This window comes from Silene latifolia, chromosome Y (genome assembly GCF_048544455.1).
Source record: "Silene latifolia isolate original U9 population chromosome Y, ASM4854445v1, whole genome shotgun sequence".
Taxonomy (NCBI): domain Eukaryota; kingdom Viridiplantae; phylum Streptophyta; class Magnoliopsida; order Caryophyllales; family Caryophyllaceae; genus Silene; species Silene latifolia.
In genome coordinates this window covers 142,193,269-142,220,123 of record NC_133538.1, presented here as the reverse complement: position 1 = coordinate 142,220,123, position 26,855 = coordinate 142,193,269, and the positions used below count along the sequence as shown (strand labels likewise).

Sequence of the window (26,855 nt, the reverse complement as noted above, 5' to 3'; positions counted from 1 at the left end):
ATTTTGCTAGGATGCTCCCCTACTGATTCTGCGGAAGAAATACATTTCATATATGATTTCAACAGAAGGCAATGTATGTTTTGATGCTGTACTAAAGAAGGCAATGGATTTCCGTTCAAACCCACTGCCATGGGAAGAATATGATGATGAAGATGAGGAAGATGCTGAATTGAAGCCGTAAAAACTTTTTTTAGTTTCGTTTTTGACATGTGTGTGAGTAATGTAACATATATTGAGGAAGTTGCGAGTCGTACAACCTGAAGTTTGAAAAAATTTTAATTCAAGAGAGTGTTATATTCCGGAAACAAATTTCAATAAAGTTTATTATGTTCTTGCTGAACAACAATAATGTTTATTGTGCAAAACGTCTTAAAATTATTGTACTCTGGGAAAACAATTCCAATCAAGTTGATGTTGTCCCTGCAGAACAACAATAATGAACCTTTAATACAAATGTAATATACTTTGGCTATAAGAGTAATGTACTTTGGCTATAAGAGTAATGTACATACAAGCCTTTAAGAATGTTCCTAGCAAAACAACAATAATGAACCTTTAATATACTTTGGCTATAAGAGTAATGTACATACAAGCCTTTAAGAATGTTCCTTTCAGAACAACAATAATGAACCTTTATTACAAATGTAATATACTTTGGCTATAAGAGTAATGTACATACAAGCATTTAAGAATGTTCCTTGCAGAACAACAATAATGAACCTTTAATACAAATGTAATATAGTTTGGCTATAAGAGTAATGTACATACAAGCATTTAAGAATGTTCCTTGCAGAACAACAATAATGATCCTTTAATAAAAATGTAATATACTTTCCCTATAAGAGTAATGTACTTTGGCAGTATAATCGAATTGTGCATACAAGCCTTTAAGAATGTTCTCGTAGTGTATATTATGGATGTCTATCCTTGAATCAAAAATTTGCACCTTCCACTTCGTTATCAGATTCATCTTCTTCATCGCCGTCCTCCACATCATCAGATTCATCTCCTTCATCGTCGTCATCTTCATGGTAGTATTTGGTGAATATGCATCAAAATGTAAATTAAATATCGGATTTTATAAGGAGAAAATGGCCAAAATAAACAACTAAATTGATGATAGATTTAATGTTAACCAAATATACATTGCTGAAATTCTCATCTGTGCCTTTAGAACAACCATAATGTTCATCGCACAAAGAGCTTATGTGCCTCCATATAAGATTGATGATTTTAGAAGGTAAACACTATGCGCTATGCTTGTATAATTTAATAATTATTTAACATTAATGTAACATGCTTTAACAAGAAACCAAATTATACATACCTGTCAGATGGTTTGTTTCTTTGCAAGTCCTAGAGTTGTGTCCTTACCGGCCACATGTTTTGCAGTACCTCTTCTCTTTTCCTCTCTTCTTTAGAGCTTTTAACATTTGTGATTCAATTCTCTTGCCCTTGGTCCTACCCTTGTTTTTAGATTTTTTAGGAACATGAATCACCAACTTCTCAGGTATTTTGCAGCCCACGTACTTTTCTATTTCTTTCATCTTGTCTTTCTTTTTTTGCTCGGTACACTACATTACTAATCATATCCAATCTAATATCTCTCGGTTTTTCAATCAAAAGCTTCATGTCGTTATCATCACACTCGGCTATCTTGACACAAGAATAAACCTCTTGCCACACTCGAGACTCAAACTTTTCCTATTGGTCGAAAAACTTTTGAGAGACATCTATCGATTTGCCATCTTTGTCAAAGACAGGCTTACTCATTGCGGCTTTTGTCCATCTTTGCGTTATGTATTGTTCTCGGTATTTTATGAAAATCTTGGTTGTGTAGAATCCAAAGCGTTGCTGCACAACAAACCCATTCTCTCAAACATAGAACAGAACAAGTAATCTCCATGTTATCCGGTGAATATGCTACGTTCCATGACTTATTTGGCATCCGGAAGTCTTTAGAATATATATATTTGTCTCATCAATCTTCTCCACATCTTTAAAACGGCAATCGAGACAAAGTCGCAACCAATTCTTTTGGAAGTCTTTGAAAATGTTGTGCGAGTACATTTCAGAAGCATGGACTTCAAGGTTTGACTTTGTTTTCCGTGGGATTTCAGAGTGTTTGTTGTCACTGTTCAATTTGGACTACTTGTGTCTTTGTGCTTCCAAGGCAGTCTCATAGCACACCCAAAACTCAACAAGGGTCAAATGAGGTGTGAGGAACCTATCAAAGAAACTGTTTTCACTCTCAGACCTAGAAGTAACCCTCATCAAGCCAGACATTGAAACATCTTTAAAGTAGGCAGGGATCCACTGTTCCCTGAGATCGTACAAATATGAAAACCACTCGTGTTCTACAAGTTGATAATCAGTCATTATCTTCTCCCATTGTTCTTCGAATTCATCAGGCTCAAGTTGGTTGTTCCAAACACACCTATTGAGCCTGGTCTTAAAATCCTCATCTTGAAACAGTTGATAACTGACTTTTTCTCCTAGTTTCTTCATTATGTGACACATGCACAGTCTGTGTGTTGACTCCTTAAACACTTCTAGGACCACCGACTTCATTGATTTGTCCTGATCAGTAATTATAATTCTCGGTTGGCACCCGACCATTGCTTCCAAAAATGTCTTGAACAGCCATGTATAACACTCGATACTTTCATCACCTATCAACCCAGCTCCAAACGTTATGCACCTTTTGTGGTGATCAACTCCTGTGAAAGGCACAAACACCATATCGTACTTGTTTGTTCTATATGTAGCATCTGATGATAAAACCTCATCGAACAGCATGTAGTTCTTTATGCAGATCGGATCTGCCCAAAACACTCCAGCCAGGCACTTGTTTTCATCTACTATAAAATCAAAGTAAAATGAACTGCATGTGTCTTTTCTCCCTATAAGATTTTCAACAAACATTTGTGCATCAAAATTACCAATGTAGGTTTTTATGTCCCTGACAAAGTTTTTGAAATCAACCTCAGTAGCCCCAATGTTGTTGTAACCTCCACACAGCTCCTTCCAACCTCTATAGGCTTTCACACCACCTACTTTTAGCACCTTTACCTTTGTGACAAATTGCTTCTGTGCCTCTGTCATTTTTCGGTTTCCTTTCAAGAATATTGTAGATTCAGGCGAAGCAAGTGGATGGTTATGCGCTTCATCGAATCTGGTAACAATATAAGTTCCATTTTCTTGGTATTTAAACTGCACTAATGCACGACAGTCAATTCTTGTAATCGGCCTCACACGGCTTATGTCTGTCACATCAGATTCTGCATCATTCTCAGCAGTATCGGTATCAGTATCAGTCCTCTTCCTTTTCCTACTTTCCTTTACACCTTACCTATTGCAGACAATATTCCTTAATGCAAAACTGTTTGGTAACTCATTGCCTTTAATCCTTTTTGTTGTTGCAAGTCTTGGCGTAAACCCACAGATTGTACAATATTCTTTGTAGAATAACTCACGATTCTAGCGTTTGAATACTTGTCCTACTTTAGGTTTCTTTTCCTCTGGACAGAATGGAATGTACTGGAGTGCATTTAATGTTTCAATTATTGTCCTTGGTGTTTTAAAGCTGTTATTTATAGAAGAAGACGTAGTTGTATCACTTTTACTCATTGTCTGGTTCAACAGTAGTTAAGTAAGTAAGTATATTAAATATTATTGCATCAATAATGCAGTAATCCAATTCTAATATGCAGTAATCCAATTCTAATATGCTCATTGTCCATTATCATGCCTTTAAAGGAACATTTATTTTAATGATAATGTTCATAGGAAATATTGTTGTCCATTTTGATATAGCATATATATAATGTATTGAATGCTAATGACATTAAACAAAGAAATAGTCATAATATTATTTCATTAATATTAGAAAATATTTACAAAAGCCATTTCAGGCTTTCAAAATGGTAAAGCCTACTAAGGCTTATACTGAAAAAAAAAACACAAGATAATACCTAATAACAATAAACAGAAGATAACACAACATATTTCTAAACTAATCTAACAGTCGGAGTCATAATAACCCTCATCCCCAGACTGTTCCTCAATTTCATATTCTTCTTCTTTCCTTTAAAAATCGTCGTTCTTGTTTTTGTGATGTCTAATTATTTCTGCACGATTAGACATAGTCGTGCAGATGCAGAATCTGTCAAGCATCCGATTATTCTTTACGATAGTTATCACACCATTTTCATTTCCGTGAACCGCGCCTCGGTAATAATCCCTCTCCTTTACCTGCGGGTCGTTCCTATAAGGAACCACTTTGACCAACCCTTGCACACCATGGCCATGTTTTTCTTTTCTTCCCTCCCAAGTCGCTCAAACAAAATCTGAGCAAATCACGAGTAGTAAGCAAATGATGTAAAGGACGACTGGGAGATGGTACATCCATCTCCACAGGAATGTCATCTCCATCAAACCAGTTTGAAGAAAACTGGCTTACTTTCCATTCCCTATAATGGGCCATGAAATTTTGTTTGTAAGCATCATTCTTGTAGGGAACTATCAGGCATTTTGAGTAGTCCATTGTTTTTTTTTTTTTTTTTTTTTTTTTTTTTTTTTTTAAGAAAATTAAGTACTTTTCTGAAGAGATTAAAAGTTTTGGTTATTGGAAAAGGTAGGATGGAAAACTAGTTGTGTACTCTTGGGTTTATATAGTGGATTAATTGATTATAAGAGATTAAATTTCAGGAACAGTTGTGTCTTTTCAACTGACACAAACATAATCATGGTAATTAATAAATTGGGTGAAGTTATCTATGTTACTTTAATCTATTGCATAAAACAAAGATATGCACATTATGAAAATACGTAATGGACATTTGAATTAAACTGAATTCACATTTTTTCCAAATAATGTTCCATGTTCTTTTTAAATAATTTAATGTACCTTTAAATATAATATAATGTACATTTTCCAAACAGTGCTTAATAATATTTTAGTTGTACCTAATTATCAAAAAATGCAAATTACGAATATAGATAGTTGACAATTTATTTTATGGAACATGTTTTTTTATAATTAATATAATGTACATTTAGATGTAATATTCAAATTAATGTGAATAATTGCGTCTTTTCACCACATAAGCAAGTTATTTCGTACAAATAAAGGTTCATATATAATGTATTCCTTCGAATGTCCATTATCATGCCTTTAAAGGAACATTTATTTTACTTGCTAATGTTCATAGGAAATATTGTTGTCCATTTTGATAGAGCATATATAAAATGTATTGAATTCTAATGACAAGAAAACAAACAAATAGACACAATACTATTTCATTAATATTAGTAAAATATTTACAAAAGCCATTTAAGGCTTTCAAAATGATAAAGCCTACTAAGGCTTATACTGGAAAAAAAAAAACACAAGATAATACAAAATAACAATAAAATAGAAAACTAACTTAATATATTTCTAAACCAATCTAACGATCTGAGTCATAATAACCCTCATCACCAGACTGCTCCTCAATTTCATATTCTTCTCTTCGGTTTCTAAATTGTCGTGCTTGTTGTTTATGATGTCTAATTATTTCTGCACGACTAGATAGAGTCGTGCAAAGGCGAGAATCTTTCAAGGAGCCGATCCTTTGTGACAAATGATTATACCATTTTGTTGTTCCCGAACCACCCCTCGATAATAATCCCTTTCCTTTACCTCTGGCTCCATTCCTATAAGGAACCACTTCGACCAGCCCTTGCACACCATTGCTATGTTTTTCTTTTCCTCCCTCCCAAGTCGCTCAAACAAAATTCGGAGCAAAGGCTGAGTAGTAAGGAAATAATGTAAAGGACTACTGGGAGATGGTACATCCATCTCCACAGGAATGTCATCTCCATCAAACCAGTTTGAAGAAAACTGGCTTACTTTCCAATCCCTATAATGGTTCATGAAATTTTGTTTGTGAGCATTGATGGGGCATATTCTACACCCGCTGACCGAGTCAACATATTGAGAAAGGTCAAAGATCAAGAGACAGCAAGTCAACATGTTAGACCGCCTAACCGACGCAGCCTGTCGGCCGGTCACTTTGGGTCTCGGCTGGGCAACCGCCAGCCGGGAGACATATCCGCGTACTCATGTCCAAGACCCCTCGGCATGGAGTCAACAGGGCCCGCTGGCCTGCCATGGGTCCCTCGGCCGAGGGTAGAACAATCTTTCCACCTGCTCTGCCACTTGGCCACTACGTGACAAAAGGTGAAAGTCTATAAATACTCCTCAACCCTCATTGAGGAAAGGATCCACAATCTAACCTAAAACTCACTATTCATCTGGTATAAACTCCCTTATCTCTCTACAATATACTTTGTCAAGTAACATATAACTTAATCCCTTTAAGTTCACTGACTTGAGCGTCGGAGTGAGTACGCTCGGTGCAAAGCCGAGCCCTCAGTTTGTTCATCGTTTCAGGAGAGACCGAGAGGAAGAGTCAAGGCAAGGAAGGTCATCCATTCACCAAGCTTGCGTGGTAAACAACACTGCTCTGGAATTACACCCGGAACAATTGGCGCCGTCTGTGGGGAAGCGCATAAGCTCGTCTCAAAGGACGAAAAAGACGAAGTAGTCAACGTCCAAATATCTGCCAGAGGGTGCAACATGCAATCCCTCAAAGTGGCGAAGAAGTCAGAGAAGGGGAAAAGCCCATCCTTACAACAGGAGGGCGAACTCATGGATGCCACTGTCGGCATGGTCGAAGGAGCGGAGACCGAAGAGGTGGAAATTGACCAAGGGCGCACCGTAACTATCGGTGTCAACCTAGAGCCAAAATTCAGGGCCGCTCTCCTAGACCTGCTGAGAAAGAACAAAGACGTCTTCGCTTACTCAGCAGCTGAGATGCCAGGCGTGAGCCGGGAGGTAATTGTTCACAAGCTGAACGTACTCTCCACCGCTCGCCCCCGTCAAGCGTAAGATGAGGAACTCCTCACCGAAGGATGAGGCCATCAAAGCCGAGGTAGATAAATTACTAGCGGCGGGCTTTATCATGCCTTGTACTTATCCTGAGTGGTTAGCTAATGTTGTAATGGTGAAGAAATCATCGGGGGCGTGGAGGATGTGTGTAGATTTTACCAATATTAATAAAGCATGCCCCAAAGATTGCTATCCTTTGCCTCGAATAGATAGTTTAATCGACGCCACGGCAGGCTACACTATGCTGAGCCTGCTGGACGCCTTCTCAGGGTATCATCAGGTATTCATGGCCGAAGAAGAGATGCCTAAATGCGCATTCATCACCGGTAACGGCACATACATGTATAAAATGATGCCGTTCGGTTTGAAAAACGCCGGCGCAACTTACACAAGACTGGTGGACAAAGTGTTCCAAAATCAAAAAGGGCGAAACATTGAGGCTTACGTCGACGATGCTATTGTAAAAAGCAAGTCTGACAGCGAGCACTTAGCCGATTTACACGAGACATTTTGTTCACTAAGGAAATACAAGATGAAACTTAACCCAATGAAATACAACTTCGGTGTCCGAGCAGGTAAGTTCCTCGGCGTGCTTGACAGCGCCAGAGGAATTGATGCCAATCCAGAAAAAGTCCAAGCAATACTGGACCTGCCGGAGCCGAGGAATCGAAAAGAGGTTATGATGTTGACCGGGAGGATGGCGGCTCTCGCCCATTTCATCTCTCGGTCAGCCGACAAGAGCAACCCATTCTTCAAAGTGTTGAAGGGAAATAAAGACTTCAGCTGGGGGGAGGAACAGAGCACAGCTTTCAGGCAACTGAAAGCTCATCTTCAAACTCTCCCAACCCTGTCCAGGCCGATGCTGGGGGAGACGCTATATCTATACATAGCAGATTACCTCGCCACGGTCGGTGCGTGATCATCAGAGAAGAAGACAAACAGCACCACCCAATCTACTTTGCCAGCCATACATTGTTGCCCGCCGAAAGAAATTACCCACTGATTGAAAAAGCAGCCTTTGCTGTCGTCGTTGCCGCAAGGAAACTGAAACCTTACTTCGACGCACATCCCGTGACGGTCTTAACCGACCAACCATTGGAAAAAGCATTGGAAAAATTTGAGCAATCCGGCAGGCTCATCAAATGGGCAGTAGAGCTATCCGGCTTCGGCATTCAATACAAGCCGAGGCCCTCGATAAAGGAACAGGCACTTGCAGATTTCCTGGCCGAGTACACATATCAAGAAGAGCAAAACCCCGGAGTATGGGATGTATACACCGACGGGTCCTCCACGGCAAACAGCTCAGGAGCCGGCATACTTATCATCAGCCCAAACGGGAACGAGTTTGAGTACGCCTTGAAATTTACCTTCTCGACCTCAAACAACGAATCCGAATACGAGGCGGTGATAACTGGAGTCGAGCTAGCTAGAGCCGCTGGGCGGAGCACATCATTTTAAAGACAGATTCACTTTTAGTGGCTAATCAAATAGAGGAGAGTACGAGACTCGAGACGACGGGATGGTAAGATACTTGGAAAGGGTAAAAGCGACACTTCAAAATTGAAATCTTTCCGCATACAATGCATTCCCAGTGTCCGAGAACAACCGAGCCGATGCTCTCTCAAAGCTTGCAGTTCAACCATCAAGAATGTCACGAACCGTCTTTGGTGGACATCGGAATGCCAAAAGCATTACGAGACCGTCGGCATGGTGGGCGACATAGACGCCTGACAACGTTGATGACTCCGATAATGAAGTACAAACTGATGAATGAGTTACCGGAGGACCGCAGTCTCTCACGAGAAGATAAAAAGGATCGCAAAGGTACTTGGTGTTTGAAGGAGAATTATACAGAGGTTCGTGATAAGGCCACTCTTGAAATGTGTTGGCCAGGTACGCGGAGCTAATACTTGACAAATTCACGAAGGCATCTGTGGTCATCACATGGGGGCAAGAACACTAGCCCACAAAGCTCTCCGAGCCGGCTACTTCTGGCCCACCATGCTTGAGGATTCCAGAGCCAAAACTAAAAAGTGCAACAACTGTCAAATGCATGCTCCGGTGATACATTCACCTTCGCGAGACCTGCAGCCGGTACTTAGTCCCCTTCCTTTTGCACAGTGGGGGATGGATCTACTAGGGCCATTTCCAACGGCATCCGGAGGAAGAAAGTACTTGATTGTCGCCGTTGACTATTTCACCAAATGGGTTGAAGCTGTCGCAGTGCCTGCCAAGACAACGGCGGCCGTAAGAAAGGTAATCTGGGAAAATGTCATAACTCGTTTTGGGTTACCCCAAGTCATGGTATTTGACCACGGCCGAGAGTTTTGGAGTGACACAATAATGAACTGGTTGGAAGAACTTGGTATCAAATTTGCATACTCCTCCGTCTGCCACCCACAGAGTAACGGACAAAGGAGGCGGCCAATAAAACAATCCTCAACGGTTTGAAGAAGAAAGTTGAAGACCTAAAGGGAAGATGGGCCGATGAACTACTCCGGCGTCCCGTGGTCCCTTCGAACCACGAAGAAAGAAGCAACGGGTGCATCCATTCCACTTAGTCTACGGGCCCGGCGCCCCGCTAATTGAAGCAGTGGTGCCGACATTCGAACGGCCACCTTTAACCCGTTGAAAATGAGGAAGGTCTTAGAACCTCCTAGACCTGGTCGAAGAAAGCCGAGATACAAGACGCCTCAACTTGGCAAAAGATACCAAAACCGAATGAGAAGAGCCTACAACCGAAGAGTCCACAAAAGGGACTTAAAAGTAGGGGATCTAGTCCTAAGAAAGTCGGCCGCCACCAACAAAGGGAACATTCATGGTAAATTGACGGCCAACTGGGAGGGTCCTTACAAAGTGGTTGAAGAAATGAGGCCGGGTACATACCGGCTGACAGATATGAAGGGTGTGCCTTTGATGAGCCATTGGAACACTGACAACCTCAGGAAATACTTTGTTTAGTGGCGGAGGTGTCCAAAAACGGTTGTTGGCACCCCAACACGTGTTTATATCTATTGAAAAATCATCCAAGTTTTCCATCAAAGTGTTTATCCCCTCCGTAGTCATATCGAGGTAGACGCCACGGCCCAAGCCGGCAGTCACCCCAAGAAGTAGATGCCACGGCGATCACTACCAAATAGCTTGATACTCACGAAAGCGACCAACATGCCTTAGGAAAGTATAAGTGCGGTTGAGACGCACCCTAGCCGCCTCGGCCAACCGAAGGCCTGACAGAGGAAGCGATCAATATGTCTACAGATACGAACGCTGTCGAGCCGTAACCTCTAGCCGCCTCAGCCAACCGAAGGCCTGGCAGGGGACACAATGGTCGATACGCTAACATGTTCACAGCGGCGGTTGGAAAACGCAAATCGGACGCCTCGGCCAGACCGAGAGTGGAAGAGGAAGCGACCAACATGCCAACATGTTTAAAAAAAAAACGTTAAACACAGTTGAGATACGCATTCTAACTGCCTCGGCCAGGCCGAAGGTAAAAACAAAAAAGCGCTCAATTAATAACGTAAGAAGACAAGTGAAGGATTGTGATCAAAGCCCCGCCAAGCCGAGGCCAATAAACAAGCTTTATTGAAAATGATTACAAGTAAGGAGAATACAGACGACGGTCGTCCCCATAGGGATAAGCCAAAACACAACCTACCAAAGTTTTACAAAAAACAAGGAAAAGAAGAACAAAAGGTTACAGACATATCATTTGAAGCGCCAAAAGATGGCAGGGAGGAAAGGCTTAATAATTGGCCCCGAACAGTGGCTATCCGAGATGCCGGTGAACCTGGTGACGACCGCCCGTCTCCCTATGCCTGTTGCTGCTTGCCATCGGCGACGTCAGCAGTATCATCTTTGGTAGGCGACCCAGAAACTGTCTTGGCAGCTTCAGCCTCAGCAGCCTCAGCTGCCCTCATTCTCTCAGCCTCCTCCTTGGCCGCCTTCGCCTTCTCAGCATGGGCCGCCTTCTCCGCGGCCTCCTCTTCCTCCTTCTTCACCCTTGCCTCCTCAGCGGCGTTCGCCTCCGCGGCCTTCTCCTTAGCTTCGAGCTTGTCATCAAGAAGCTCGTCAAATTTTTGCCACGGAAAGGAACCATCAAGAAAGAGCTCCCCTATCACTTCCCTGGCGGCTTCTTCGGCCAGGTCCCGGTATTGGGCGCACATGTTAGGAAGAATGATGCTTTGGAGCGTCTCAATGTCCTCCTCCCTCTGGGCGATGATAGCCTTCTTATTCTGAAGCGCCTTCCCCTGGGCCTTAAACATGGACCTCCATTCCTCCCTCTTCTTAGCATTGAAGTCGGCGACGGCCTGAAGCTTGTCATGCTCCTCCATCAGCTTAGCGGCTTCAGCCCCTGCAGCCTCAGCCTTGGCTCTCTCAGCAAGGACTGCCTTTTCAGCATCCTCCCTAAGTTTTCTCTTAGCACGGACCGCCTTTTCAGCCTCAGCCTTGGCCCTCTCGGCTTCCTTCTTCGCAGCATCAAGCTCAAGCCTAAGCCGATCAAGCTATGGGGCAACTTCAGCCATGACCTTTTCTTGCTCCATAATATGAGCACCGGCCACCTCAGCCCACTTCGACAGCATCCTGGACATACTCAGGCCCTCCGACCTAATCTGGGCGGGGGTAGGCTTCAGGAAGGAGGAGACGACGGTGGCATCTTTACCACCTGCCTGCGGAGTTCGCTTCTCAGCACGCCGTTCAACAGTGTGTCCGGTAGACGGGGCCGGTTGATCTACAAAAAATTCAATCAAAGCATCCATGTCAACATTCATGGACATACCAGAGAGCCTGTTATCAGGAACACCTAATAAACCGGCTAAGTCTGAGTCACAGGATAGATCTATACCAGGCTTGGCCTTCTTGGCCAGAGGACCCATTTATTTGTCGGCCTCGATAGCAGTAGTAGCAGTAGCAGCAGCGGCAACAGCAGCGGCAGCAGTTGTCTATTTTCTCTTGCGGAAGAGAGGAGACTCCACTGCCAAGGTGACCTCCTCCTCGGTAATATCAACGATCTCCACCGTCTCCTTTTGGACTGAAGGGAGTGGAGGTGGAACTGATGTCGACACCGTCGCCGCCGAAGACTTTGTTTTTCGCGTTCGGCGCGGTATGTTACCAGCAACCTTCGCCTGGGCCGCCGTCGTATCTAGGCCCTTCAACTGCTGGTCCATAAGGTCGTTTGGCGCCGGTCTGCGATCACGAGTATCGGCCTTCGGATGCATCTCAACAACGTTCTTGTCTTTGTCAAGTCCCATCTTCAAGAGGATTTTCTCAGACAGATCCGGGCCAAAACGGTCTGTAAAAGGAACGAAGCAAGAGTTAAACAGAAGAAATAAATCAAAGTTCAAAAAAACAGAAACATTAAAAGCAGAGATGGGCCTCACACCGACCCCACTCACCCTGTGCTAGGGCCGGTATGAGGCCGACGTGGCAGAGCGGCTCGTCTTGAAGAATGATCTGCGTCGGGGGCATCCATCCCTTCGGCGACCCATCTTTCTCAGTCTCAAACAACTTTATCGCCCGCCGTTCGTCCGGATTAAGAGGAACCTTCAAGGCGTCCATCTTAAGCTTGCCCCGGGAGACATATTTCTCACGCTCCCCTTTGCTCTCGCACCGCAAATTGACTTGGTGCTGGAAGGACCGAGGCGGGGATAATCCCCCTGGAACCTCAACATATACCCACCGTTTCTTCCAGTCCTTGCAGGAAGTGAGCTTGGGGACGGTGAGGTAACATGGCTCGGTCTGTACGCTATACCACCCCCTGCCACCGGCGACGTTCAGTCGAAGGTGATGAAGCCGGCGGAATAGGTTCACCGTTGGAATCTCCCCCTTGAACCGGCATAGCCACACAAAACCAATGATCGTCCTAACGGCCAACGGATGCAGCTGTGCCACAACGACGTTCATGGCTTTAATAATGTTAGCAACGTATACATTGAGAGGAAACCGGAGCCCATACTCCAGGTGTCTCATGTACACGCCGATATAACCCGGAGGAGGGCAACAGACGGCCTGACCCTCTCTAGGAATAACAATCTTATACTCCCTGCCGAAGGAGAAATGATGTTCGAAGAAGTCAGGACCAGAACAACTGGTAAATTTGTGGGTCCAAGCACGGTCAGGGCCGATCTTACAGGCGTCGCCGTGATCCATGACGTACGGCCTCTCGTCACCAGAATGAGCCCTTTCCTCATCATCACCGTCATCATCAACATCATCATCATCCTCCCAATCCTCCAGAACTTTTGGATCAACTTCAGGAGAAGGAGACCTAGGGCCCCCAGACCTTATCGGGATTGTGGCCAGTGCCTCCTCCTCATCAAGGCGCGACGGGGAACCCCCCGGCGCAGGATTACTAGGTCCGGCATCAGCAGAATACATGTTCACAACAAAAAAACTTAAACAATTAAAAAGTTGGAAAATTTGTTTATTTACCTTGGGAAGAGTGTTACGCCGAGTAACGCTTCGAAGACTAGAGAGAAGTTTCGTCAAAGAAAATTAAGCAAGAAGAAGAAATTTTTTTTTTTTTGAGAAAATGAATTTGGAAGGCCAAATTCAGGGGCTAACTCTCCTATTTATAGGGCAAAGCCCACTCAATCCGACCAATCAGGGCAAAGCCCATGAAGCGTCAACCAATCAACAACGAGACACATGTCAAGCATGCAGCCACGGAATGTCAATCGTTACAACAGTTACCAATCTTCTTTGACACGCTACTTGGCAGAATGCCAATCGACGTATCTTCTTCAACACGCTCCTTATCCACTTGCCAAACGGCCAGCTGATCCACCAAGCTTGGCAGCACCGGCCGGGGGCATTCAAAGCATCCGGCACTCTCAACCTTGGACCCGCCGGCCAGCGACATCTTCTTTTCCACATTTGATGTCTATTGCACATCCATGCGGAGGGGGGATATGATACGGTACGGCCAGGAACAAGCCGAGGAAGAAGAAGCCGGGGAAGAAAATCAAGGCTTGCGCAGAATACGCTCAACACTCATCGAAGGTCCATACCACGGCATTGACTACGCTGGGGGTAAATTGATGGGGCATATTCTGCACCCGCTGACCGAGTCAACATATTGAGCAAGGTCAAAGATCAAGAGACAGCAAGTCAACATGTTAGACCGCCTAACCGACGCAGCCTGTCGGCCGGTCACTTTGGGTCTCGGCTGGGCAACCGCCAGCCGGGAGACATATCCGCGTACTCATGTCCAAGACCCCTCGGCATGGAGTCAACAGGGCCCGCCGGCCTGCCATGGGTCCCTCGGCCGAGGGTAGAACAGTCTTTCCACCTGCTCTGCCACTTGGCCACTACGTGACAAAAGGTGAAAGTCTATAAATACTCCTCAACCCTCATTGAGGAAAGGATCCACAATCTAACCTAAAACTCACTATTCATCTGGTATAAACTCCCTTATCTCTCTACAATATACTTTGTCAAGTAACATATAACTTAATCCCTTTAAGTTCACTGACTTGAGCGTCGGAGTGAGTACGCTCGGTGCAAAGCCGAGCCCTCAGTTTGTTCATCGTTTCAGGAGAGACCGAGAGGAAGAGTCAAGGCAAGGAAGGACATCCATTCACCTTTTGCAATAACTTCAACATCTTTTTTTTCTTTTTTTCTTTTTCTTTCATCACTTTTCTTTTTCTTCTTTCTTGTTTTCGTCTCTTTTTTCTTTTTCTTCCTGAAAATGATCTTCCACCCATACTGCTCGTTACCATTGAATTCACACTGAAAACTGGGCTTCGCCAACTAAATTGGGTTAGAACTAACAATTCCTTGTTAAAATGGGTTGGTCTCTTCTCTCTTCGAGAGGGGGTGATTATGTGGGAAAAAAGGCTTGCCTTCCCTCATCGATATGGAAAACAAAGAGCTAGTCCAGGTTCGTCCTAGAATCATCTAAAAGCATGTCATAAGCCTGGTTTTGATGGAGGTTTTCTACCGCCAGACATGGAATAGTTAAAGGAATCAAACACGGGATCCTAGTGTACCTTCCATTTTGAAACGGGACATATTTCTACCCTAGGGATGTCTTTGAGTGTGTTGTGCATTTTATCATATTTCCGGAATGATTGAGGATTGAAAACAAGACATATTTGGAAACGAAACTGCAACCTTTTATTGGAATGGCAAAAGCTTAACAGACTCGAAAAGAACGATTCCTAGGACACACCCTAGGTCATCGCGGGACAAACGACTCAACTTCAAGAAAAGAAAGTCCTAGACCCGACTCGACTAAGAAAAGAAAATAGATCCCGACTCATAATTTTTCAAATCTGGTCTTGAGCTTTCTCTTGTTCAGCTGTCAGCTTAGATGCTCGGTTCTAGTCCTTGATCCCTTTGATGGTCTGCCTCCATCCCAAGGTAGTCCTCTGAGGATCTATGACAGTGATGAAGGTTGGTGAACCGAATTATCTTTTATTAACTTCGTTAACGAGAGGAGTACATTCTAGAGCAAGACTCCCGACTTGAATTTCATTCTTCGGGTTTGGCAAGAATTCAAAGCAATCCACAAATATTTTCCCGATAAACACCCTTTTCAAGTGACATGGGCGGATAAGATGGGAATAATCGACATTGTCTTCGACAGAAACAAAGTTGGCGTGATCGCCAAATGGATTGATGATGTTATTGGGTTTAACAGTTCGGATCGGGAGTGTTCCACTCTCAATCATGTCTTGAGTTTCGTGCTTCAGTCGATAGCACCTTTCAGTATCATGGCCTTTCCCTTGATGAAAGGCACAGTAGGCATTTGGTTTATACCATTTACCTTGTTGATCAGCGGGAGGGTCCGGAGTTGGACCAATAGGCTTCAGCTTTCCTTGGGCTATGAGCCTTTGGAGAGCGTATGTATAAGTGCATCCGATATCGGTGAATGCCCTAGGTGTTTGGCGCTGCGACTTCTTCGATTGCCCTTCTAAGAGATTGATGCCTTCATCTAAATGGGTCGTTGCTGGGGCTTTGGTCCTAGACGATGAGGCCCCTTGGTACCCTTTCGGCTTTTCAGCCTCAGCCTTTATGACATCATCTTCTACCTTTATCCCGATTCTTATCAATTCTTTGAAAGAACCGAAATTCTGGTATTTCAGAGCATTACGGTAAACATGTCGTAGATTCTTTACGAACTTATCTACCATTTCAACTTCATCAGGCTTCTTGGCTAGTTTCACGCTTTCAGCGCGCCATCTTGCAAGGAATTCAGTAAAGCCTTCTTTTTCTTTCTGTGTCATCACCTCCAATGTTCTTATGTTTGTTTGAATCTCGACATTGTCAGCATAGTGCTTACAGAACTCCACCGTGATATCTTCGAAAGTAGGGAAGTTCTTAAGGTCCAGATTATAGAACCACGCCTTCGGGTGTTCATCCAGAGATTGAGCGAAAATTTCAGAGAGCATGTCAGCAGGTACTCCCTTCAATGGTAAGTACCCCTTATAGGCCTTAACATGGTGGACTGGATCTTCTGTGCCCTTAAACTTTGGGATATCAGTGAGTACCATGTTTGTGGGTAACTTATCCTGAACTGGGGCATAGGCCCTAGCATTTTTGTAGTGGATGTTCTTCCCCTGGGAGAGTTTCAGACGGTCTTCAATGAATTTGAACCGTTTCTCCAGATCAGTCAGAGGTGGGGTAGATGAAGAGGAATCTTCACCCAGCTAAAAAGAATTATATAGACAATAGATATAATCGTTAATAAACAAAATAGTGTGGTAAAAATGCATAGATACATTACATGAATAGTGGTATATAATTTTGGCTTGAATCGCTTTATATATAATGCTCACATGATTGATTGGTTTAAGGACTCCTAATCTTCGCCGATTCATCAAAATCTATCATTTATCTAATCGTAAAAACCTATCTTCTATCTAATGTATATTTTATTCATTTTCTAATATATTTTTATCTATTGATAATAATTTATTTATCCTTTAAAATTAGTAAATTAATTAGGTGTTTTAGAAAATTTGGAGTCTCTGAGAGTGCCTGAAAAAAGCCTCTTTTATATATATACATTGATTGATTGATTGATTATTATTATTATTATTATTATTATTATTATTATTATTATTATTATTATTATTATTATTATTATTATTATTATTATTATTATTATTATTATTATTATTATTATTATTATTAGTATTAGTATTAGTATTCTTAGTATTAGTATTAGTATTATTAGTATTATTATTAGTATTAGTATTATTAGTATTAGTATTAGTATTATTAGTAGTATTAGTATTAGTATTAGTATTAGTATTAGTATTACTATTATTAGTATTATTATTATTATTATTATTATTATTATTATTATTATTATTATTATTATTATTATTATTATTATTATTATTACTATTACTATTATTATTGTTTTAGCAGGATTTTCCCTAAAAAGGATCCGGCTTGATTATTGAGTTATTAGGGTATCTAGTTCAATAGGTTTAGAATAATAATATAAATGATAAGAAAGAATTATGTATAGGAATATTGCTCGTATTACTTTAAAAAGCTAAGTACAAATTTGTGTATATGACTGAATACTAAGGAAAGGATGAGGGATAAAATGTGAATAACCAATGAATAATGAATGAATTTACAAATACTAGATTACAATATTTATAGTTCTACAAATACTAACGTTGTATTGATATCAACGTCCCTCTCAATTGTCGGGGTTGTTACCAGATTATTAGGGCACACTCCCTATTAATCCGGTTGACTCGTTCTACTCTTAACCAATCTTTAGCTCTTCTTCTTTTACACGTCTTGATTCATGGGAGTGATATGGTCTTGTAGTTGGACTTGGTCTTCCTTGAGAATAGGACGTGATTATTAGTTCATACAACTGCATTTCTTGTTTATCTTCTTAATCCAGCCTGTTTGAATGTCCTGCCAGGCTATTCTGTACTTTCCATCAGGCTTTTCTTCTAGGACTTAGTAGCTTTCTTGTCTTATGGTATTCTTCATCTGCCAAATAATAGTTAGATTTGTCCGGACTCTGGTTGTCTTAACCAGCCTAGTAAGGTCAGGCCAAGTTAGATTCAGACCAGGCTAATTTGGGCCTAACAATTGCCCCTTGACATTTTACCCGTGGTGGATCAGGCCAAGGGTGAGATGTCAATTTTACCGGGTTAAACAATGAAAAGAATTATGTTTGCTCAATGACTCTTAGACTCCTAGTTACCGTTAAACACTGCAACGGCTAACTGTGTGATGTCATGCTGACAGTTTTGCATTTTCTAGGGTTTTTGCACCGTTGCTCCTCCTCTATAAATACGGTATTTGTGATGAGTTTATTTTTTACCAAATTTCTTCCACTTTCCTTGCTAAATCTTCTCTAAAATTCTTCCCTATTTCCTAGAGACTCCAGTTTGCTAATCTTATAATTTCTCATAAAATTTATCATTATAAGCAAAACAACGAAGGATATGGGAGCCAAAAAACGTCCTGCTTCCCAGAAGGCTGCTGCGGAGCCTGAACCCAAAGATATCCATGAGGAGGAGGTGCTTGAAATTGATCCTCCTGCTCGTGCTATAGCCTTTAAATATCAAGACTCTATTTTTTCTACTCTTCAATCTCTGGATCCTTATTTCCCTGAAGAAAACTTATTGAAAACGAACTATGATAGGGTTTTAAGGGAGAAAAAATTAATTCCTGATTCGACTTAGGTTTGGATCCCTGAGTCTTGTCCAGTCAGAGCTAATTGGGTGTCACCTGGTTGGTTCTGTATTTATGAATGGGCGTTCAAGGCAGGTTGTAAGTTACCTTTTACTCCTTTGATGATTGATACTATTCGTGCTATGGAAGTATCACCTTTCCAGATCATGCCAATGGTTTGGAAACTTGTCCATTCTATTGAAAATTTATGTGCTAAGCATAATCTTGTAATTACTATTAATGATATCAAGGCAGTATATCATATGAAAAATCCTTCTACTGGTCGTTTTAATTTGAGAATTAAGTAAAAATTGTCTCCATTAATTACTAACCTGGACTCTGAAGATGATAAAAGCTGGGCGAAAACTTTCCTGTTTATCCGGACTGACAGTCTGGGGTCAGGCTTTGATTACTTGAGATATCTGCCTTTGGAGAGTGGTAGGTTTCCTATACTCTTAATTTTGCAATTTATATTAAACGAAATTAGGATATTGAAGTTTTACCTGTGCATTTTTTGGTAATATTTGTAGCTCCTGATTGGAACTTCGACCCTCTTGACGAGGAGGCTATTTCAAGGATAGAGGCTTTCCTTTCTATTCCTGAGGAAGAGAGGGCTTGGCCTGCTAGTCTGGGTAGGGATTTATTACCCCGGTATATGAAGACCAAGCTGAGTGTGGTCAAAGTACCCAAAGGCAAGCCTAGCTCCACTGCTCTTTCCTGTATGTCTTCTATATATCTTTATGTCAATTGTTGTCTTCTTATCGCTTTTCTTCTGATATTTATGTATATTCTTTATATATTCAGTATTCGTGTCTTCTCGCTAGGTTGGCCGGTTTTATCTTTCAAAAGATTTAAAGGCTGGGGTGGCTAGAATTGCTGAACAGCCCAAGAGCCAGGAGGCTAGTGGGAGTGACAAGACACTTGACATTTTGGTTTCTGATGTCCAGCCTCCCCAGGATCCACCCACGCTAGTATCGTCGGAGGTTGTTCAGGCTTCCAAAAGGAGGAGGGAAGATATTATTCCTGAAGAGGAAGGGAGAGAGAAAGAGCCTATTCAGGCTCAACCAATCAGGAGTGTCAGGCAAGTATCTGCTAGGATGGACGATATGGATGCTGCCCGGTTACGGATAAATGAATTTTCCGCTAGTATGAGTGGCCAGCTTTTGTCTGCTAATACCCTTGAGTCTTCTACTAAAGTGGTTTCTATCTTGTCTTCTCTTGTGACAAAGGCTGCTGAACTTGATTCTCAGGCTAAGGAGGTTAGCTGTAAAGGGATATTTTAATTGTTATGTGTTATTTGTGTTGCTTTATATTTGGCTGATTGACTTTCTTTTGTTTCTTGTAGGGATTGGATGCTGGGTTGGCCACTGCTTGTCGGCTCAGGGATGCCCAGGCTAGGGTTTATAGCTTAGAAGAGAAATTGGATAAAGTTAACCGTGAGCTGCTCACATCCAGGGGTAATGAGGTAGTACTTCAATCTCACTGGGACAACTAGAGAGGCATCCAGGGTCGCTATAGTTTGTGAGGTGGCTGCAAAAACGCCGAGAAGGTTCGAGGCAAGAGTTGGAGGCTCAGTAAGGGAGGAGTCAAGACTCGTCAAGGAAGAGCTGGCTGCCGAGAAGCAGGCAATGCAGGATCAGCAGAGGAAAAATGAAGAGCTTGGTGCTGAAAAGGAGCTAGTGGAGGGGCGGCTTGCTGATGCTGCTCAGTACTTCTTTGGAAAAGGCCGGGTTGATGTTATGAGGGATCCGGAATCTGACCGGGCTAATTGGGATCCGGACCGGGATAAGACATCTCTGGATACCCAGTATCCTGATTTGGCCAATATGGGTCAAGAAGAAGAAGTGGATTCTCCTCCTTCCAAGGAAAAATCTGGTGATCAGGAAATGGTGGATGGTTGTGAGTCGGTTACTGGCTCGAAACCTGCTTAGATTTATGTTTTTCTTTTTCGTTTTGGCCCATCCAGGGGGATGTTCCTGGAATGAATATTTGTTAGGTATATGGTAAGGTCGGCTATTTTGGATGAATAAATATTTGGTCTTTGTTGGTTTCTTTTTGTGTTTTGATAAGGTATATTCGTAGTGTTGGATGTGTACTGGATCTAGCCAGTTATTCGACTGGATCGGGCCAGTTTTTTGTGCTGGATCTGGCCAGTTCATTGTGTTATGGGTGGGGTTATTGCCTGTCTTGAGGGCTTATGTCCCCTACCTGTCTGGAGGGCTTATGACCCATCTATGTTATACAAGCCAGGAAAAGGTTTTCCAGATTTGTATATTAAATTGAGCTCGATATTTTAAGGCTGTTTTGCAAATCGAAAGTTGGGTATCGATTGGATATCGTGGGGTGGCCCCCAATCTTTAAGATTTGTTTTAAGTAAAGTGCAGTATGTAAAACAAATATTGAAGATTCTATTCGGTAAAAGGAAATATGAGAATATTGACAAGTACTTGGGCACATAATAGAAGAAATTATATAAGGCATTTATTCATATAATGGCAAGTATCATACATTTAGTTTCATATCAGGTCAGACAAGAAATGTGAAGATGAAAATTATACCTGGACCGGGAGATATATTTTATATGTGAAATAGTTTTAAGTGTGCAATATTCCAAGCTCTTGGGATCATTTTGCCGTCCAGGGTTTGTAATCTATAAGCTCCCTGGCCGACTATTGAGTCAATCAGGTAGGGACGTTCCCAGGTTGGGGCCAATTTGCCAGCATTCTTCTCTTTTGTGTTTTGAAAGACCTTCTTGAGGACAAGGTCTCCTACCCTGAATACTCTAGCCTTGACGGTCTTGTTGTAGCTTTTTGCAACTCTTTGCTGATATGCTGTCAATCTAATGCTGGCTGCATCTCTTAGCTCTTCCGTTAGGTCCAGGTTGTCCTCCATTAGAGGTATATTGCTCGTTATTGTGTTTAGGCTGCATCTGGCTGATGGAATGTCGACCTCAGCTGGGATTACTGCTTCACATCCATAGACCAAGGAGTAGGGGGTTTGGCATGTGGATGTTTTAGGCGTGGTTCTGTCAGCCTAGAGGACCAAGGGGAGCTCTTCAGCCCATCTACCTTTCCTTCTTTCTAACTTCTTCTTTATGCAGCTGATTATTACTTTGTTACTGGATTCTGCCTGGCCATTAGCTTTTGGATATCCTGGTGTGGAGGTTACCAAGTTGATGTTCCATTGAGCACAGAAGGCTGCTGTTCTTTTTCCCACGAATTGCGTGCCATTGTCGCATACTATTTCAGAGGGGATGCCATATCTACATATGATGTTGTGTTTGATGAATGCTATGACATCCTTTTCTTTGACTTGCCTGTATGAATCAGCTTCTATCCACTTGGAGAAGTAGTCAGTCATTGCTAGCCTGAAAACTTTTTGTCCGGGTGCTTGAGGTAGTTTCCCTACTATATCCATGCCCCACTTCATAAATGGCCAGGGTGCGGATATGGAATGTAGTTCCTTAGATGGCTGATGGATATATATGGTCCATGAATCTGGCAAGCTTCGCATTTAGAGCTGAATTCCATGCAATCGGCCCTCAAGGTGGGCCAATAATAACCTGTTCTGAGTACCTTGCTTTCCAGGCTCCTTCTGCCTTTATGATTTACACAGTATCCTTCATGTATTTATGATAATATCTGTTCAGCTTCTTGTGGTTCCAGGCATCTGAGGTATGGCCCTGCCTGCGATTTCTTAAAAAGTACGTTGTTAATAATAGTATATGAAGCAGATTTTATTTTTAGTGCCCTGGCATCTTGCTTATTTACGAGAAGGATTCCCTGTTGTAGCCAATCGTAGTAAGGTTTTGTCCAAGAATTGGCAACATATATTGGGAAACTTTCATCTTGCTTATTTATTGCAAGTTCTAATAAATGTACAATGAGTATTTTGTCAAAGTCGAGGGGACTCAAGTTGGATCCTAGGCCGGCTAAGGCATCGGCCTTGGTATTCAAGTCCCTGGGAATTTGGTCAATATTAAAATTGCGGAATTTTGATTTTAAATTCTGGACGGCTTCTAAATAAAGCATCATTTTTGAGTCTTTTGCAGTATATATTCCATTTTCTTGGTTTGAAATAAGAAGGGAATCAGTACGTACCTTTAGGTTTTGCACACCAAGGTCAATACATACCTTTAATCCAGCTATTAGGGCTTCATATTCTGCCTCATTGTTGGTAGCTTTAAATGCACAGCTTATAGCTTGTACTATCTTATCCCCCTGTGGCGATTTTAGTACTACCCCCAGGCATGTGCCCCTCATGTTGGCTGCACCATCGACAAATAGGGTCCATTCTAGGTCTGTTTGGTCGTTGGTCAATTTATTTACTTCTTTTATTAGGTCGGGTTCTAGGGCTGGACTAAAATCAGCCACAAAGTCTGCTAGTGCTTGTGACTTAATTGCTGTCCTTGGTTCAAATGTTATGTTGTATGTGCTTAGCTGGACTGGCCATTTGCACATTCGTCCGGACAATTCTGGCTTCCTAAGTACGGACTTGATAGAAAGATTGGTTCTGACTATTATAGGGTGGCTTTCAAAGTATGGTCTTAATTTTGTGCAACTCATAATTAAAGCTAAAACATATTTTTCAAGCGAGGCCATACCGATCTCTCGCATCCAAAGAGACTTTTACTTACGTAATAGACGGGGTGTTGTTGTCCGTCCGCTTCTTTGACCAAGACCGCACCGACACCGGTTTCGTGGATCGACGAGTATACTTGTCGAGGTTCATCTTTGACTAGTTTTGCCAGCAAGGAGGAGAGGATAGATATATTTTCGGTCCTCAAAGGCAAACTGATGATCGGGGTTCATTGAAAGTCTTTGTTCTTCCTTAGCAGATTATAGAATGATTTGCACCTCTCTGACGATCTTGAAATGAACCTGTTCAGGGCCGCTATTCTTCCAGTCAGCTTTTGTATGTCTTTGACTGCTTTGGTGGTTCTAGCTCTAGGATAGCTTTGATCTGTTCAGGGCTGGCTTCTATTCCTCTTTTTGTCACCATATAGCCCAAGAATTTGCCTGCTGAGACTCCAAAATGGCATTTTTGTGGATTGAGCTTCATATTGAATTTCTCCAGTATTTGGAAGGCTACTTCCAAGTCTTTGACGTGGTCTTCTGCCTTTTTTTACTTGATTACCATGTCATCTATATAGACTTCCATGGTATCTCCTATTTGGTCTTTGAACATCATGTTGACTAACCTTTGATAGGTTGCACCTGCATTCTTTAATCCAAAGGGCATAGCAGTATAACAGTATATTCCTCTTTCAGTGATGAAAGCTGTACTTTCCTGATCTGCAGGGTGCATCTTTATTTGCTTGAAACCACTGGAGGCATCCATGAATGTTAAGATCTCGTGGCCTGCAGTGGCATCCACCATTGCATCAATGTGTGGCAGGGGAAATGGATCTTTGGGGCAGGCCTTGTTTAGGTCGGTGTAGTCTACACAGACTCTCCATTTGCCCTTTTTCTTTTGGACGACTACTACATTTGTAAGCCAGTCAGGGTACATTACTTCCCTGATCATTCCCATGTCCAATAGCTTGTCAACTTCTTGGTTGATGATTTCATGCCTCTCCGCAGCAAATTTTCTTCTCCTTTCTTTGTACAAGGCTAAATGATTTGTCAATATTTAACTTATGGGTTATAATATCAGCATCTATACCAGTCATATCAAAATGTGACCAAGCAAAACATGACATTTTAGTTTTGAGAAAGCTGGCCAGATTGGGTCTGACCGAGTCTGGTGCATCTGACCCTACAAGTACCTTCCTGTCAGGGAATTCTGGGTCCAAAATGACCTCTCCTGTTTTCATCTGTGATTGTGCAATATATTCTTCCCTAACAGGTGACTTTAATTGATATGCAAGGGACTTACCTGAGTTTGAGGGTTTCAAAGCCTGGGTGTAGCATTCCTGAGCCGTCCTTTGTTCTCCCCTGATGGTGGTTATCCCCCATTCGGTTGGTATTTTCACACATTGATGGTATGTTGATGGGATTGCTTTGACGTTGTGGATCCATGGTCTGCCCAGGATTACGTTATATGAGGATAGGAAATCCATTACCCCGAATCTTTCATATGAAGCCACGCTTTCCACATAGGTTGGCAGGCTAATTTCTCCCAGGGTGTTCTTTGTTTCTCCGCTGAATACAACCAGGACGCTGGATTTCTTGATGATCTTTTCTTCATTTATCTTCATAGCTTTGAGGACGTCAAGGATCACCAAATTGATTGAACTGCCTCCGTCTATCAGGATTCTTGATACCTTAGCTGTGCCAATTTGCATGGTAATTACCAAGCTGTCATGGTGTAGATCTGATATTCCCTGCAAGTCTGAGTCATCAAAAGTAATAGCAGGCAATGACTTAGATCTAAGAGGGGGCTGAAGTCTAGACTCCCTGGATATTCTTTTGGCAGCCGAGCTGGTCAGACCACAGATTCCTGATCCTCCATTTATGAACTTGACTTCATAGATGGGGGGAGGAGGAGGAGGGTCTCTGCCGTTCCCTGAATCTCTCTTGTTTTGTCCTTCATCTTTGTTCTCTGGCTGCTGGATTAAGTCCTTCAGATAGCCTTTCTTTAGGAGGTATGCCACTTGTTTCCTGAGTTGGATGCATTCTTCTGTGGTGTGCCCGATGTCCAGATGGAAATCACACCATCTCGTTGGATCTTTCCTGGGGTTGTTGGATTTTTTGGGCCATCTGACCGTATCTCCCAAACTTTCCAGGTGTTTGATTAATCCTGCAGTATTTATAGAGAAGTTATATTCAGGAATAGTTGGTAGGCTAGAAAGGTTACCTTTGTATTCTTGTGCCATGTTGACTTCAGATCGTTCAGGCCTGGAATAGGGTGCTGATCTGGGGTTGCCTCCTTTCTGGTAGGAGCTTTTTCTATTAGTGTGTCCATAGCCTTGCTTTCCTCCGGACGAGTTTGTTCTGAAGTTGAGATCTTCCTCCAATCTGACATGTTCTAAGGCGATGGATTGAACAGTGGCAAAGGTTGGGCAGGCTTTTTTGGTTAATTCTGCATAGATGTCACTGTCAAGCAGGACTCCTTGCCTGAAGGCTTCTACTGCTGTTTCTTCGTCACACCTGGGAATGGTCACCTTCTCTTTGACATATCTTGCCAGGAATTCTTTGAGAGATTCTTCAGGGAGTTGCTTTACCCTGAACAGGTTACTGGGTCTCTTGGTCATGTCTCTGCTGCTTGCGAAATGTTAATTGAAGGCAATGATCAGTTCTGCAAAATTCTTGATACCTCCATTTGGGAGATTGATGAACCACTGTAATGCTGCTCCGGTCAGGGTTGTACCAAAGCTTTTACAAATGCAAACCTGACTGAGTTCACTGGGTATTGAGGCTAACATCTTTTGTTTGAATATGGCAACGTGATTTTGTGAATCAGAGGTGCCATCATAAGTTCTCATGGATGGGACGGTAAATTTCTTGGGGAGATCAATCTTTTCAATTTCATCTGCAAAGGGTGAATCTGCAAAGCTGTCAACTTCTACTTCAGCCACAGGGTCTGGCACTCCAGGTATATTTTCTATTTTGTTGTGGAGTTTTTGAATTTCCTGAAGCATAGCCATCATTATTGCTGCTTAAGTTTTGTTTGTTTCATCATTGGAAATGATTTGGATACCGGATAATGTATCCTTCTCCGGAGTTCCAAAATTGGAAAAGTCAATGTTTTTGATAATGGATGAGAATGGGGTTCCTGGTTCGAATCTGGTCTTGGAGCCTGAAGCCTGATTTTCCAATTTTTTCCTCAGGTTAGACTCAGATTCCTTCAGCCTACTGATTTCTGCTTCTGCTTGGGCTGCCTTCTCTTGAATTGTCTCCAATTCTTTGATCTTGGCCAGGGCAGCCGCTAATTGTTGTTCTGAGGTGAGTTCCACCATTTTTGTATGTGAATATTAAATGGAGAATGGTAAAAGGAATTTTTTGATTAAAGAACTAGATGCCCCACAGTGGGCGCCAATTGTTTTAGCAGGATTTTCCCTGAAAAGGATCCGGCTTGATTATTGAGTAATTAGGGTATCTAGTTCAATAGGTTTAGAATAATAATATAAATGATAATAAAGAATTATGTATAGGAATATTGCTCGTATTACTTTAAAAAGCTAAGTACAAATTCGTGTATATGACTGAATACTTAGGAAAGGATGAGGGATAAAATGTGAATAACCAATGAATAATGAATGAATTTACAAATGCTAGATTACAATATTTATAGTTCTACAAATACTAACGTTGTATTGATC

The 26,855-nt window shown here is 42.1% G+C and overlaps 1 protein-coding gene across 1 annotated transcript; it reads right to left on the bottom strand.

The window, feature by feature from the left end:
- Positions 1 to 2,148: 2,148 nt before the first annotated feature.
- On the bottom strand, positions 2,149 to 11,811 carry LOC141629083 (protein FAR1-RELATED SEQUENCE 5-like). The gene is made up of 3 exons (XM_074442145.1): positions 11,715 to 11,811; positions 11,598 to 11,666; positions 2,149 to 3,347 (listed from the first exon to the last, which is right to left on the bottom strand). Exons 1-3 carry the CDS (start codon positions 11,809 to 11,811, stop codon positions 2,149 to 2,151), a joined length of 1,365 nt encoding a protein of 454 aa, XP_074298246.1.
- Between the last annotated feature and the right edge of the window lie 15,044 nt (positions 11,812 to 26,855).

Excerpts from the sequence above, each read along its gene's own strand:
- LOC141629083 (XM_074442145.1), bottom strand. The coding sequence starts at position 11,811 with ATGGGTCCTCTGGCCAAGAAGGCCAAGCCTGGTATAGATCTATCCTGT. Across the intron at positions 11,667-11,714 it reads TCCTGATAACAGGCTCTCTG|ATCAACCGGCCCCGTCTACC; the intron begins GTATGTCCATGA and ends AATTTTTTGTAG. Across the intron at positions 3,348-11,597 it reads GCGAACTCCGCAGGCAGGTG|GTGTAAAGGAAAGTAGGAAA; the intron begins GTAAAGATGCCA and ends GCAATAGGTAAG.